Here is a 16,926-nt window from a genome sequence, read left to right on the forward strand (position 1 = left end):
CGGCGCACAACGCTACTGTGAACGTAGCCTAAGAGGGGCATTAGGCACTGCAGGCCAAAGCTTTCTCTGATCATATCGATCTTCTGTTTAAAGAAAGAGGCAGTCTCCAGCAGAAATGAGAGGGGAGGGAGGAGGTGCTGGGGGATGGAGTAGAGAATTGAAAGTGTTCAAAATCTGTTTAGGGTTGTGAGACAGGGAAGATATGAGAGATGAGACATAAGTTTGTTTTGCGGCAATGAGCGCAGACTTGAAGCTGGCGAGGGACTGCTTGTATGCGATGAAGTTCTCAGCAGAGTGGGATCTCTTCAATCTCCGCTCATTGACCCTGGAATCCCGTCTCAGTTCTTTGGTCAGGCTGGTCAGCCAGATCTGTCTTTTGATTGTACGAGTCTTGCTATGCATGAGGGGGGCGGCCGAATCGAGTGTTGCTGTTATTATGGTGTTCTAAAAAGTGGCAGCAGCATCTGTGTCATGAAGGGAAGCTATGTCTGTAAGAGGGAGAAGGGACTCCGAGAGTGAATGTAAATTGAGGTGTTTGAGATTTCTGCGAGAGTGAGTTTGTGGAGTGGGGGTTGCGCACTGGGAGAGGAGAGGGAAGAGAATGTCAGAAGGTTGTGGTCAGTCAGGGGGAAGGGTGAGTTAGCGAGATTAGTAAGGGAACAGAAGCGGGTAAAGATAAGGTCTAGTGTGTGATCATCTTTGTGAGTGGCCGCAGAAGACCACTGAGTGAGGCTGAAGGAGGCAGTAAGTGATTAAAATTTAGAGGCAGCTGAGGTGGAAGTCTCAATGGGGATATTAAAGTCACCCATGATGATAGTGGGGATGTCAGCAGAGAGGAAATGAAGTAGCCAGGTGGTGAAGTGGTCGAGAAAGGTGGAGATGGCTAGTTCTGGGGGGCGGTAGATGACAGCCAGCTGGAGGTTGGAGGGGGAATAGATGTGGGCGGAGTGCACCTCAAACGAAGGAAGAGTAGTGGAGGGTCGTAGTGGGATTGGAGTAAAGGAGCAGGTGGTGGACAGGAGCAAGCCAACTCCTCCACCACGTTTGGTGCTGGGGTGAGGGGTGTGAGAGAGGTGGAATCCACCATAGGAAAGTGCAGCCAGAGGGGGTGAGCCAGGTGTCAGTGATGCCGAGGAAGGAGAGTTTGTTGGTGATGAAGAGGTCATGGATAAATGGCAGTTTGTTGCAGATGGAGCATGCGTTCCATAGTGCTCCAGGTAGGTGGAGTGGGGGCTGGATGAATGGTTATGAGGTTATCATGGTTGGGAAAACGTGTAGAGGATCGTGGCAGGGGGTTAGAAATGAGTGTGGGGATGTGTGGAGGAGGGCCAGGATCTATTGTTACATGTTCCAGTTATTAGGAAATAAAAATAGTAATTTATTTTCTTCTTCTGATAAACTACACTTTTATTATGTCATTAATTGTTTGATTTTCTCTAATTGATTATTGTGTTATTTATTGGTATGAATGTTATTGGTATTATTAATGGTATTAATGTTAATCTGTGTATGTGAAAGGGCCTGTAAGCGAGCTTCAGCTATTAAGAAAACTCTACAATGCATCTACACCTATGGTCTTGTTGCTTTTCTGTAGTTTGATATTCCCCGAGAGATGAAGAGCAGATTAATAAATCTTTCTTATCCTGTATTCTGGACGCCAGCTCTGATGTGCTGTAAGGCTATGTTCACGTCACGTTTTTTGGTTTCCAGTTGACATTTATGCTGGGAAAATCTCTGTTTATAGTATCAGAGGCTGAGATATAGCGATCATCCGTTACCCTCAGACTATAATGGTAGTCATTCAATAGATACAGCATTAACTTTTCAATAGCTTTCCATGAGAAATCAATTAAAAGATTATATCCTATACTCGAGCACAAATTGTCTCTGATGGCATCTTTTTGAAAGTTATTCGAAAACTCATCACTTATCTGCTTAAAGGGAATCTGTCAGCAGGATTTCACACCCTAAACTATTTATATGTGCATGTATCTCTTTTAAAGACAAGTTCAGCAATACTCTTACCTAGAAAGGCCATTCCTCTGTCACTGATAAATCAGCATTTGAATTGACGTGCAATTGAGGAAGAAGATCTGTAGATCTGAAGCCTCTGTCACTCCAGCTCTATTTCTCTCCCAGCACTGCTTCCTCCTGCATGACTAACGGCTTCACTGCCTGAAGTCACACAGCTTACAGGCTAAAGTAAAAAAGTGACAGCGCTCCATCCGGGTGTAATCCAAAAATCGAAACTTTATTTAAGCCATAAAACAGCAGACTGCAACGTTTCGACCCTGTGGGTCTTTATCAAGCATCTTGTTTGTTTTACAGCTTACAGGCTGTCCATCTGGCAGGAGGAGGCGGCGCTGGACGGGGAATAGAGCTGTAGATCTACCATAGCTCTTCATTTCCATATTGATTCAAACGTTGATCTCTCCGTAATGGAGGAAGGAATGGCCATGTAAAGGTATTGCTGGGATTGTCTATGAAAAAGCTACATGCTTACCGTATATTAATAGTTTGGGGGTGTAATCCCGCTGACAGATTCCCTCTTCCAAATGCCATACAGTGGCATCTGTCGCCTACAGGCTGCTATGTTCCAAAACGTAGATGTTTAGCGTGCCTTTTTTTTTTTTTGCCCTGGACTCTGTGGGATTGAATAGCAGTCTACTATTCCATACTTTTTTTCTGTGTTCTACTGATGGATGCCAAAACAACACATGTGAGGTGAACAAGCCCTCTTACAACCCCAGTAGCAGTGTGAGCTATACATATCTCTGATATAAAAGATGAATGTTTACACATGACTTTTCTGTTTGGTCAGTATAATACAGATAACGTTGATCAGCAGAATGTAAGTAAATTATAAAACAAAGCATTTAATCATAGAATATATTGAATTGGAAATTCATACACAATAAAATTACACATGTCAAACAGGTGAAAACCAAAATGTCCAATCCACATTGATGGACAAATATATGTCAAAAATTGTCACCAATGTCAAATGAAAGGCTATTCAAGAAAAGAGTGACAGTGGACAGCTAACATTTGTTCCGCCATTAGTGACTTAAATGTGAAATAGTAAAAAAATAAAACAATCCCACCAATTGTCAGGGTCTGTGCACACATTGCAGTTTTCCATGCGTTGTACAGTACCATATAAGCCTATGGAAAACGAAATCCGCAGTGCCCATGCTGTGGAATATTCCGCTCAGAAATGCAGCAGTTTATTTTCCGCAGCATTCCAATTCTTTGTGCGGATTCCGCAGCGTTTTACACCTATTCCATAATAGGAATCCGCGCAAAATCTGCAGAAAATCTGCAGGTAAAACACAGCGTTTTACCTGTGGATTCTGCAGAATCCGCGCTGAAAAATCTGCAATGAAATCCGCAACGTGTGCACATACCCTCAATGTCCAGGGGGATGGGGTCCTTATGCAGACATAGTCTTGCAGAGACGTGTCCATCATTATGAGAGGAGCTTGGAGATGGCCCTACTGAGCCCTATTATTAAAACAATGGCCCTAGTCACCCCAATTCTCCTGCCCTGACAAGGGCAGTCCACAGCTGACCCTATGCAGACAATACCCTACACTTTCCCTGCATGCCTCCCCCACCAAGCCCTTCCATCCACAGTAGCAGTGTGAGATATACATGTCTCTGATATACAAAATTAATGTTTATACGTGACATTTATGATTGGTCAAAGTCATTCATGGAGAAAAGTTGACATTCGAATAGAAGAATCTCTGTTAACACCTGGTTGGTCTTATCATAAATTATAACCTAAACTTTACAAGTTAGTATCTCCACAATGGAGAGGAGAAATGAAATTTAAAAAAAAACAAACAAAAAAAACAGAAAAATATTTTTTTCAATCTTTGCAGCCACTGTTCCATGATGTGGTCTGTTTAGCATGGTCAAACTGGTGAAATGTTCTCTTTAAATGTAATCTAATTTCTGAATGATACAAATTGCATAAGCACATTAGGGAAGGTATGTATCCTATAATGTGTGGTGTTTCTGGGATTAATTCTAAGCAATTTGATGTAATTTTATTCTTTACTGTAACTTCAAACAGTCAGGAGTACTTTGCTACCATGTTCTGGAAGTTCGACCTCAACACAAGTTCACATGTGGACAAGCTCCTGGAAAAGGAGGATGTTACTCTCCTAGAATTAATGGACGAAGATGACCTGCTCCAGGAGTGTAAGGCCCAGAACCAGCGGCTCCTGGACTTTCTGTGTCAGCCACAATGCATGGAGCAGCTTGTGCAGCTCATCACACAACAGCCTCCTGATAAAATGGACGAGAAAGTCCGCTTTAAGTGAGTAAAATAGTAAGGCACGACTGATGCGTCACCTATGTTACAGATAATTACACCAAAAGTAGGAGAACTAAGGATAGACAGAATTTATAGTTCTGCATGTGCCAGTGTGATAACAAATTTGGTGTATCTAGTTTTATTCTAAGGTATCTGTCAGAAGAAAATGACTTCAAACCAAGCGCGGCCCATTTTCGGCGACCTAGCTGTGCTTCAACAGTCATTTTATGCTAATAGTATCTCTTTAAAAAATGTATTAAATCTGCTCCAAAGTGATTTATTCAAAGAAAAATCTTTTTACTATGAGAAATAAACCAGTGTAAGTATTATAAGTATTCTGAAGCTTTCGGTGGGATACAATTATAACACAAAACAATAGCCGCTAGGTCACTGCCAGGGGAACCCTGTTTCAGGCTGTGTGTGACTAGCTTTTAAGAGGGAATTTTGTTTTTGTTTTTTTTCTGCTTGGAAATGATTTTTTATAAATTTTTGTTTGATGAAGTACGGTAGTTTTTAGAAGTTCTACACCGTTTTATAGTTGAGGTTGAAGAAATTTCATAGAGTTCATCTTGTAATGCTAATGTGTTGATCCAAAAAAAGGCAAAAACCCCATGAGACAGATGCTACGTAGTTATCCCATATAAGAAGAACAATTTCTTCCCTACTCCACATATGACTTGTCTGGATCAATGTTCCATTCCAGAATCTTGTGTGAAGAGCCTGTAAGATTATATTATTCAAAAAAATCATCAAGGCCCTCCTTGAACTTGTTAGGTAAGTCAATCATCACAATATTGTAAGGCATAGGCGTAGTTCCATAATCTCACTGCTTGTACAGTAAAAAATCACTGATGAACCCATTTTTCTAGCCATAAATGATGTCCCCTAGTCATTGTTCTACACTAGTTGCTTAAAGATCATTAGAAAGAGTTCTGTATTCTCTGTTCATATATTTAAATATTGTAATTGGAACACCGTGAGCAGTTTTGGTAATTACCGTAGATCCCTCCTATTCACTTGAATAAGAAATAAGGTGCAGTCTCATTAGAAAAGATAGGCTGGGGAGGGCCAGTGTCCGTACTGGTTATCAAAATTGGAAGAGACCCCACATCATTTTTTAAAAAATGTATTTATTTATTGCACAGGTGCCGGCACTTATAAGACTCACTCACTGCAGTCGGCGAGAGCTGGTGTAGTATGATGAGAGTAGTACTCTCATCAGCTGACGCCTGTGACCGGCGGTAACCTTTTTACCGCCAGTCACACACATCTGATGGCTCACATGCTATCATCTGACAGCGTGGGAACCGCAACGCTATGACCGGCGGTAGCGAACTTACCGCCAATCAAGAGCCGCCATTGTTTCTCACGCCGTCACACAGATGACAGCATGGGAAACAGATGATGCTCGGGGTACCAAACCTGTACAGTAACATGGCGTCCTGGAGAAGTCTGTGTTCGGGGTCTGTGCACGAACACTAGGTGTTCAGTACAGACCCAAAACTTTACTTTTCGGGTTTGCCCATTACTAATAATAATCCTAAAACTACGTCGAAATCCACAACAGACTACCTTAAAAGGCGCAAGCAGAAGGTTATACAATGGCCCTCACGGGCTCCTGATCTGAATACCATTGAAAATCTGTGGCTATACCTCAAAATAGCAGTGCATGCAAGACGACCCAGGAATCTCACGGAACTGAAAAAATTTGTCAAGGAAGAATAGATGAAAATCCCTCAAACAAGAATTGAACGACTCTTGGATTTCCCTATGTCAAAACTATAGAGAAGAAAGCATTTAAAAGCATTTAAAAGGGGGTTTTCTCATGAACATTTTAATCTATCGATCTTTCAATAATAATAATACTGTTTTTAAACTCAGGGAAAGCATTAGTTGTGATCCTCTGCTGTCCTGTCTGTATACGTTTTTTGCTCCCTTCCCAGGATATAATAATAATCTTTATTTTTATATAGCGCTAACATATTCCGCAGCGCTTTACAGACATTATCATCGCTGTCCCCAATGGGGCTCACAATCTAAATTCCCTATCAGTATGTCTTTGGAATGTGGGAGGAAACCGGAGTGCCCGGAGGAAACCCACACAAACACGGAGAGAACATACAAACTCTTTACATGGTGGGATTTGAACCCAGGACTCCAGCGCTGCAAGGCTGCTGTGCTAACCACTGAGCCACCGTGCTGCCCATAGATGTGGTATAATCCGACCATGTTCCTGCACGCTGAGACACAGCCATTACACTATACACAGCAGGGGCACATTTCTGATATTATTTTCATACAGTAACTTATTTTTATTCCAAAATCACCTTTACTAGATTAACTTTTACCATATCCTTTTACACTATATACTGTACTATACTGTACACTGATTGCTTTTGAGGGAGTCACACTGTGCTTTTTAATTTTGTTATTTATATAATTTCTGATGCTTGTCATTTATTTAGAAAACAGTCCCTATGTCTGTCTTTGCTGCCTTTATTTTTTTCTTATAGGTACAGTGGTGAAAATAAGTATTTGATGCTGCCAATTTTGCACGTTTTCCCACCTACAAAGAATTGAGAGGTCTGTAATTTTTATCGTAGTTACGCTTTAACTGTGAGACACAGAATCTAAAAATAAAAGCAGAAATCACATTGTATGATTTTTAAATAATTAAATTGCGTTTTATTGCATGAAATAAGTATTTAATCACCTACTAACTAGCAAGAATTCTGGCTCTCACAGACCTGTTATTTTTTTTCTTTAATAAGTCATCCTAGTCTGGACTCATTACCTCTATTTATTGCACCTGTTTGAACTCGTTACCTGTATAAAATACACCTGTCCACACACTCAATCAGTCACACGCCAACCTCTTAACATGGCCAAGAGCAAAGAGCTGTCTAAGGACACCAAGGACACAATTGTAGACCTGCACAAGGCTGGGATGGGTTACTGGACAATAGGCAAGCAGCTTGATGAGAAGGCAACAATTGTTGGCTCAATTATTAGAAAATGGAAGAAACACAAGTTGACTGTCAATCTTCCTTGGTCTAGGGCTCCATGAAAAATCTCACCTCGTGGGGTAAGGATGATTCTGAGAAAAGTCTGTAATCAGACCAAACAATAGAGGACATGGTCAATGACCTGAATAGAGCTAGGACCACAGTCTCAATCATTACCATTAGTGACACACTACGCCGTCATGAGTTAAAATCCTGCAGGGTACATGCTCATGCCAGCACATGTCAAGGCCCATTTGAAATTCCCCAATGGCCATCTGGATGATCCAGAGGAGGCATCAGAGAAGGTCATGTGGTGAGATGAGACCAAAATATAACTTTTCGGTATCAACTCCTCTCACCGTGTTTGGAGGAAGAAGGAAGGATGAGTACAACCCCAAGAACACCATCCCAACCGTAAAGCATGGTGGGGGAAACATCATATTTTGCGGGTGCTTTTCTGCAAAGTGGACAAGACAACTGCACTGTATTTAAGGGAGGATGGATGGGGTCATGTATCGCGAGATTTTGGTCAACAACCTTCTCCCCTCAGTAAGAGCATTGTAGATAGGACATGGCTGTGTCTTCCAGCATGATATTGACCCGAAACACACAGCCAGGGCAACTAAGGAGTGGATCTGTAAGAAGCATTTCAAGGTCCTGGAGTAGCCTAGCCAGTCTCCAGACCTAAACCCAGTAGAACATTTTTGGAGGGAAACTCAATGTTGCCCAGCGCCAGCCCCAAAACCTGAAAGATCTGGAGAAGACCTACATAGAGGAGTGGGACAAAATCTCTGCTGCAGTGTGTGCAAACTTGGTTAAGAACTACAGGAAATGTCTGAACTCTGAAAATGCAAACAAAGGTTTCTGTACAAAATATTAAGTTCTGTTTTTCTATTGTATAAAAAAATGCAAATTAATTATGTTAAAATCATACAATGTGAATTTCGAGATCTTTTTTAAATGTTGTCTTTTACAGGTGGAGTGTACCTGCAATAAAAATTACAGATTTCTCCATTCTATTTAGGTGGGAAAACTTGCAAAGTCGGCAATGTATCAAATACTTATTTTCCCTACTGTATAAACATATAAAAAACATTCTTCTAGTGAAAATTGTTGTTACTCACCTTCCTTGCTCCAGCTTCAAAGCTCAGCTGCTGCTCTCAGTGATTGTTGAGAGGCCGCATCGGTGAGAGCACGACTACTGTACACCTGATTATTGCACACGTGACAGCTGCAGCTAATTGACTGGGCCCGGTGAACAGCAGACTGCATGACTACTGCACACGTGACTGCTGCAGCTAATGACTGGACTTAGCGGCTCATGCTGGCTACATTGACAAAACAGCTGAGACCAGTGATTGGCTGCATTGATTATTTGCGCTGCAATTGGCATGTTACCGATGCGGCTTGTCAACAAATATCGGAGCAGCGTTGGAAAATCAGCACTGTATCTGAGAAGGGTGATTAACACCTGAGTTTATTAATATTTATCACCAGGTTTAAAGGGACTCTGTCACCTGAATTTGGAGGAAACAATTTTCAGCCATAGAGGCGGGGTTTTCGGGTGTTTGATTCACCCTTTCCTTACCCGCTGGCTGCATGCTGGCTGCAATATTGGTTTGAAGTTAATTCTCTGTCCTCCATAGTACACGCCTGCGCAAGGCAAGATTGCCTTGTACAGGCATGTACTACGGAGGACAGAGAATGAACTTCAATCCAATATTGCAGCCAGCATGCAGCCAGCGGGTAAGGAAAGGGTGAATCAAACACCCGAAAACCCCACCCCTATGGCTGAAGATTGTTCCCTCCAAATTCAGGTGACAGAGTCCCTTTAAGCTGAAGGGACTGAGAAACTTATACCCAACTTATTCCGGAAAACCAATCTCTGCTGTATTTACATAGTGATCTCTCTTTTTTTATTTAGCACATGTTATCTTCTTGTAGGTACCCAAACATAGCCTGTGAGTTGCTCACCTGTGATGTGCCACAGATTAATGATAAGCTAGGTGAGGATGAGCACCTCTTGGACATCCTTTATGATTTTCTACAGCAAGAGCCCCCACTCAATCCTCTGCTGGCCAGCTTCTTCAGCAAGACCATCGGAAATCTGATTGCAAGGAAAACTGAACAAGTGAGAAATTGCTGCTAATGTTTACCATTAGTAATGTGTAACCCCCCAATTCTGCTTAGCGTATATACAGCATTTCTCTGGTAGAATAGGTGGAACATGAAAACTTTGGCTTTACTCCGTGAAAAACAGCAATTTATACGTGTACTAGAGATTTTTTTCTGAGATGATCTTTGGATTTTTTCATAGTTATTAGAGCATGGACTTTGTGAAAAATACTTATGGAATTCTGGGATAACTCTTGAAGCTAAAAGGCTGATTGTCTTCAGGCAATTTGTTAATATTTTATCTTCCCTGTTTACATATGGTATATGGTTTACAATAGAAATCAGGCTAAATATTGTCAGCAGTAATGATATGTAGTATGTTCTGATGTGCTGCAGCAAATAAGTAGGTTAATGTAGCCAGGCCATCTATTCCGCTTGAGAGGCGACAGTGGAGGGAGTAGGAAGGATATCTTACATCTTTAATTCCTGCACCATGTTTGATAGTATTTTCCAAAAGTTACCCAGCTTTCTCTATCCCATTCATATTTTTCAGGGTAACCTTCTTGTTTAAGAATAATGTATAATTTTTCTGAATAATGTGGGTCCTTTTGCTCCATAAAGTACCAGTAGGTTTATTAAAGCTGCTGCTTTCATTGTTTTCATATATTGACACTTTTTACAAAGGATCCATCATGAGAGCCTCGTGTCGTTTTCCCATAAAAACCTTTCACTTAACTTTGCTTAACTTTGTTTCTTTTAGGTAATCGGATTTCTGAGGAAAAAGGAGAAATTCCTTACACTGGTGCTGGAGCACATTGGTACTTCAGCTATGATGGACCTTCTACTTCGTCTCATCAGTTGTGTGGAGCCGGCTCCACTCAGACAAGAAGTGCTAAACGTGAGACCTGTTAGCCACATGTATCAAAATGGGATAAATGTGAAAGCCTAATCTTTAGGCTATGTGCACACGTTCAGGAATTTTCGCGTTTTTTTCACTGTAAAAACGCGATAAAACTGCGAAAAAAAACGCATACATTAAGCATCCTATTATTAGAATGCATTCCGCATTTTTTGTGCACATGCTGCGTTTTTTTCCCGCGGCGGAATCGCATTTTGGAAAAAAACGCAGCATGTTCATTCTTTGTGCGGAATCGCGGGGATTTCGCACACATAGGAATGCATTGATCCGCTTACTTTCCGCATGTGGCTAAGCCCACTATGCGGGAAGTAAGCGGATCATGTGCGGTTGGTACCCAGGGTGACGTAGAGGAGACTCTTCTTTAGGCCCTGGGAACCATATAATGGTTAAAAAATAAGATAAATAAATAAAAAATCATGACTATGCAGCATCAATAGTAAAAAGATCTAATGTTAAAATGAATTTAAAAAAATAATAAATCGTGATATTCTCACCTTCCGGCGTCCCCGGCAGCCTTCCCGTTCCTCGCGATGCTCCCGTTCCCAATAATGCCTTGCGGAAATGACCTGTGATGACGTGGGTCTTGTTAGACCGCTACGTCATCTGGGGTCATTGCCGCTAGGCATTACTGGGAACGCGAGCATCGAGAGGAGCGGGAAGACTGCCGGGGACGCCGGAAGGTGAGAATATCACGATTTATTATTTTTTTAAATTCATTTTAACATTAGATCTTTTTACTATTGATGCTGCATAGGCAGCATCAATAGTAAAAGGTTGGTCACGCTTGTCAAACACTATGTTTAACAAGTGTGACAAACCTGTCAATCAGTTTTCCAAGCGATGCTACAGATCGCTTGGAAAACACTAGCATTCTGCAAGCTAATTACGCTTGCAAAACTCTAGTGTTTAGCGGGAAAGCATGCCAATTCCACATGCCTTTTTCTCGCGGCAGGGAGTTCCGGAATTGCTATGGAAATTTCCTCGGCAATTCCGGACGTGTGCACATAGCCTTAATGTGATGATGGGGAGATTTTAGGTGGACACATAGCAGTGTTATTGTCACCAAAAAAAAGGAAAATAAAACATTAACACTAGAAGTCCCAGAAATTTTGAGCTACAAACGTAGAAATGTTAAATGACCCCTCTCTGGGACTTCTAGTGTTAAAGGAGTTTTCCACTACAACACCTTTTTAAATGAAGTAAAAATAAAATATACTCATCTCCCACACCGGCGCTATTCCGCTTATATTTCCGCTCAGTCTGTCCAGGGCACTTGTTTTTTTATTCCACATGAGCCATATAGCCAGTCAGCTGCAGCTATTGGGCTGCTGTGCTCTGTGTTTGTCCAGTGAAAGTAAGAGAACAGCAGCCAAATAATGGTCGTTGATTGGTTTAAGGGTTTACATGGCATAACAAAGCAATGTGAGCCACTGCAAACCCGGCGTTGACATCACTGGAATTGCGAGAGGTTTGTGTATATTTTTTTAAATTATATAAGCAAGACTAATTCTCCTTCGCCTCATTGGGGGACACAGACTGTGGGTGTATGCTGCTGCTACTAGGAGGCTGACACTAAGTGATACAAAGAAAGTTCGCTCCTCCCTGCAGTATACACCCTCCTGCTGGCTCTCAGCTAACCAGTTCTTGCTTAGTGTCCGTAGGAGGCACATGGGTCTGCTATTCAGACCCAAAATTCTTTATTATTTTATTTTTACCTTTTACATTTTTGATTTTACTTTCTACAACAAAGGGGCAACGGATCCTTTCAAGGCTCCGATCTCCCCGAACCATCAACAGGCAAGCACAGCGAGTGTCGCCTCTCCGTATCCTCTCCTGCGACGTGGGATGCCAGGCCTGGGCTGATTCTTAGGGGTGACGGGTCCCTTCAAGGGCACCAATCTCTCCGCATCCTGAACGGATGAGCACATGGAGTGTCGCCTCCATGTACCCTCTTCCCCAGCCAGGCCTATAGCCGGACAATTGGCCCTGTCCAACCGGGGGCTGAACTCCGTGGATGGACAGAGGCACCTCTTTGACGTCCGAGCAGCTCCCACTGTCCCACCACTGTTAAAGCGGATGGTACAAGGAGACGGACGGTTCCTCTCCACCTCCCTAACAAAGGGATGGTGGTTTGAGGTTTACACCTTTATCCATGCACTGTCCACGCTGCAAAACCTGACCTGCAGCAGAACAGTAGAGTGCGCGCGCTTTCCTCGGCACTGAAACCCAGTCATCCGCGGCGGCTCCATGCAGAGACGTACACCGATGGTTAGTGGATCCAGTCAGCGATGGGCCTCTGCAGTAGGATATTCACATGCTGACAGGCAGCCTCAGCCATGGCTTCCCTGTGACCCACCTCCCTGAGGTAACGCTCCAGCCAGCTGCAAAAATTTAGGCCCTGGCTTCAGCCGATGTGTAGGCCGCATCCCGGAAGCCGCGCCTGCACTATTGCGTGCTAAGGCGGCTCCGCCCACCTTTTCTGCCGCTTCTCACTTAGCACGGGAGCGATCGCTTCTTTCGACCTTTCACCAACGTCCCTCTATTCTACCCCTGGTATTGCTCCTGCCGGCTGCAGAAATTTAGGCCTCGGCTTGGGCCTATTCATGGAAGTCACAGGGGCGATGGTTTTGCATTGAAGGGGCACATGCAACCGGGTAAGAATGTACTGCTCTCCCCCCTGCATCTTCCCTCTGTGCTTAAAGGCACACGACCAGTATTCCCTAGTCTTAAAGGAACATGACCAGTATTCCCTAATCTTAAAGGCGCATGACCAGTATTCCTGGTCTTAACAGCACATGACCAGTATTCCCTGGTCTTAAAGGTGCATGACCAGTACTCCCTGGTCTTAAAGGCACATGTCCATTATTTCCTGATTTTAAAGGCACATGAACAGTACTCCCTGGTCTTAAAGGCACATGACCAGTATGTCCTGATCTTAAAGGCACATGACCAGTATTCCCTGGTCTTAAAGGTGCATGACCAGTACTCCCTGGTCTTAAAGGTGCATGACCACTATTCCCTGGTCTTAAAGGCACATGGCCAGTATTTCCTGATTTTAAAGGCACATGAACAGTATTCCCTGGTCTTAAAGGTGCGTGACCAGTACTCCCTGGTCTTTAAGGCGCATGACCGGTATTCCCTGGTCTTAAAGGCTCATGACCAATATTCCCTGTCTTAACCCCTTAAGCCCCGAGGGTGGTTTGCACGTTAATGACCGGGCCAATTTTTACAATTCTGACCACTGTCCCTTTATGAGGTTATAACTCTGGAACGCTTCAACGGATCTTGGCGATTCTGACATTGTTTTCTCGTGACATATTGTACTTCATTTTAGTAGTAACATTTATTCGATATAACTTGCGTTTATTTGTGAAAAAAACGGAAATTTGGCGAAAATTTTGAAAATTTCGCAATTTTCCAACTTTAAATTTTTATGCCCTTAAATCACAGAGATATGTCACGCAAAATACTTAATAAGTAACATTTCCCACATGTCTCCTTTACATCAGCACAATTTTGGAACCAAAATTTTTTTTTGTTAGGGAGTTATAAGGGTTCAAAGTTGACCAGCAATTTCTCATTTTTACAACACCATTTTTTTTTAGGGACCACATCTCATTTGATGTCATTTTGAGGGGTCTATATGATAGAAAATACCCAAGTGTGACACCATTCTAAAAACTGCACCCCTCAAGGTGCTCAAAACCACATTCAAGAAGTTTATTAACCCTTCAGGGGTTTCACAGGAATTTTTGGAATGTTTAAATAAAAATGAATATTTAACTTTTTTTCACACAAAATTTATTTCAGCTCCAATTTGTTTTATTTTACCAAGGGTAACAGGATAAAATGGATGCCAAACATTGTTGTACAATCTGTACTGAGTACGCTGATACCCCATATGTGGGGGTAAACCACTGTTTGGGCGCATGGCAGAGCTCGGAAGGGAAGGAGCGCCATTTGACTTTTAAATGCAAAATTGACAGGAATTGAGATGGGACACCATGTTGCGTTTGGAGAGCCACTGATGTGCCTAAACATTGAAACCCCCCACAAGTGACACCATTTTGGAAAGTAGACACCCTAAGGAACTTATCTAGATGTGTGGTGACCACTTTGACCCACCAATTGCTTCACAGAAGTTTATAATGCAGAGCCGTAAAAATAAAAAATCATATTTTTTCACAAAAATGATCTTTTCGCCCCCAATTTTTTATTTTCCCAAGAGTAAGAGAAGAAATTGAACCTCAAAAATTGTTGGCCAATTTGTCCTGAGTACGCTGATACCCCGTATATGGGTGTAAACCATTGTTTGGGCGTATGGCAGAGCTCGGAAGGGAAGGAGCGCCATTTTACTTTTCAATGCAAAATTGACTGGAATTGAGATGGGATGCCATGTTGCGTTTGGAGAGCCCCTGATGTGCCTAAACATTGAAATCCCCACAAGTGACACCATTTTGGAAAGTAGACCCCTTAAGGAACTTATCTAGAGGTGTGGTGAGCACTTTGACCCAACAAGTGCTTCACAGAAGTTTATAATGCAGAGCCGTAAAAATAAAAAATCATATTTTTTCACAAAAATAATCTTTTCGCCACCAATTTTTTATTTTCCCAAGGGTAAGAGAAGAAATTAGACCACAAAAGTTGTTGTGCAATTTGTCCTGAGTGCGACGATACCCCATATGTGGGGGTAAACCACTGTTTGGGCGCATGGCAGAGCTCGGAAGGAAAGGAGCGCCATTTGACTTTTCAATGCAAAATTGACTGGAATTGAGATGGGACGCCATGTTGCGTTTGGAGAGCCCCTGATGTGCCTAAACATTGGAACCCCTCACAAGTGACACCATTTTGAAAAGTAGACCCCTTAAGGAACTTATCTAGATGTGTGGTGAGCACTTTGACCCAACAAGTGCTTCACAGAAGTTTATAATGCAGAGCCGTAAAAATAAAAAATCTTATTTTTTCACAAAAATGATCTTTTCGCCCCCAATTTTTTATTTTCCCAAGGGTAAGAGAAGAAATTAGACCACAAAAATTGTTGTGCAATTTGTCCTGAGTGCGACGATACCCCATATGTGGGGGTAAACCACTTTTTGGGTGCATAGCAGAGCTCGGAAGGGAAGGAGCGCCATTTGACTTTTCAATGCAAAATTGACTGGAATTAAGATGGGACGCCATGTTGGTTTGGAGAGCCCCTGATGTGCCTAAACATTAAAAACCTCCACAAGTGACACCATTTTGGAAACTAGACCCTCTAAGGAACTTATCTAGATGTGTTTTGAGAGCTTTGAACCCCCAAGTGTTTCACTACAGTTTATAACGCAGAGCTGTTAAAATAAATTTATTTTTTTTTCGCAAAAATTTTTTAGCCCCCAGTTTTGTATTTTCACAAGGGTAACATAATAAATTGGACCCCAAAAGTTGTTGTCCAATTTGTCCTGAGTACGCTGATACCCCATATGTGGGGGGGAACCACTGTTTGGGCGCATGGCAGAGCTCGGAAGGGAAGGAGCGCCATTTGGAATGCAGACTTAGATGGATTGGTCTGCAGGAGTCACGTTGCATTTGCAGAGCCCCTGATGTACCCAAACAGTACAAACCCCCCACAAGTGACCCCATATTAGAAACTAGACCTCCCATGGAACTTATCTAGATGTGTTGTGAGAACTTTGAACCCCTAAGTGTTTCACTACAGTTTATAACGCAGACCCGTGAAAATAAAAATTCTTTTTTTTTTCACAAAAATGATTTTTTAGCCCCCAGCTTTGTATTTTTACAAGGGTAACAGAATAAATTGGACCCCAAAAGTTGTTGTTCAATTTGTCCTGAGTACGCTGATACCCCATATGTGGGGGGGAACCACTGTTTGGGCTCATGGCAGAGCTCGGAAGGGAAGGAGCGCCATTTGGAATGCAGACTTAGATGGATTGGTCTGCAGGCGTCACGTTGCATTTGCAGAGCCCCTGATGTACCCAAACAGTAGAAACCACCCACAAGTGACCCCATATTGGAAACTAGACCTCCCATGGAACTTATCTAGATGTGTTGTGAAAACTTTGAACCCCCAAGTGTTTCACTACAGTTTACAACGCAGAGCCGTGAAAATAAAAATCCTTTTTTTTCCCACAAAAATGATTTTTAGCCCCCCAAATTTTTATTTTCCCAAGGATAACAAGAGAACTTGGACCCAAAAAGTTGTTGTCCAATTTGTCTCGAGTACGCTGATACCCCATATGTTGGGGTAAACCCCTGTTTGGGCGCACGGGAGAGCTCGGAAGTGAAGGAGCACTGTTTTACTTTTTCAATGCAGAATTGGCTGGAATTGAGATCGGACGCCATGTCGCGTTTGGAGAGCCCCTGATGTGTCTAAACAGTGGAAACCCCCCAATTATAAATGAAACCCTAATCCAAACGCACCACTAACCCTAATCCCAACTGTAACCCTAACCACACACCTAACCCAGACACACCCCTAATTCTAATCCCAACCCTAATCCCAACCGTAAATGTAATCCAAACCCTAACCCTAGCCCCAACCCTAGCCCTAACCCTAACCCTAACCG

General features: G+C 42.5%; 1 protein-coding gene across 5 annotated transcripts in view; it reads left to right on the forward strand.

Moving 5' to 3' along the window:
• PPP6R2 (protein phosphatase 6 regulatory subunit 2) overlaps positions 1 to 16,926 on the forward strand; it is a 165,320-nt gene that overhangs the window by 48,476 nt on the left and 99,918 nt on the right. For 2 of the 5 annotated variants that reach the window (XM_069765465.1, XM_069765464.1), the window contains exons 3-5: positions 4,082 to 4,327; positions 9,274 to 9,460; positions 10,205 to 10,342. In XM_069765465.1, the coding sequence (XP_069621566.1) occupies positions 4,082 to 4,327; positions 9,274 to 9,460; positions 10,205 to 10,342 (571 nt within the window). Of the gene's footprint in view, positions 1 to 2,327; positions 2,465 to 3,929; positions 4,328 to 9,273; positions 9,461 to 10,204; positions 10,343 to 16,926 lie in introns of those variants that run through there. The other 3 variants (XM_069765461.1, XM_069765463.1, XM_069765466.1) reach the window with 2 other exon arrangements.

The sequence above is a fragment of the Ranitomeya imitator genome, chromosome 4 (genome assembly GCF_032444005.1).
Source record: "Ranitomeya imitator isolate aRanImi1 chromosome 4, aRanImi1.pri, whole genome shotgun sequence".
In the NCBI taxonomy this organism is placed as follows: Eukaryota; Metazoa; Chordata; class Amphibia; order Anura; family Dendrobatidae; genus Ranitomeya; species Ranitomeya imitator.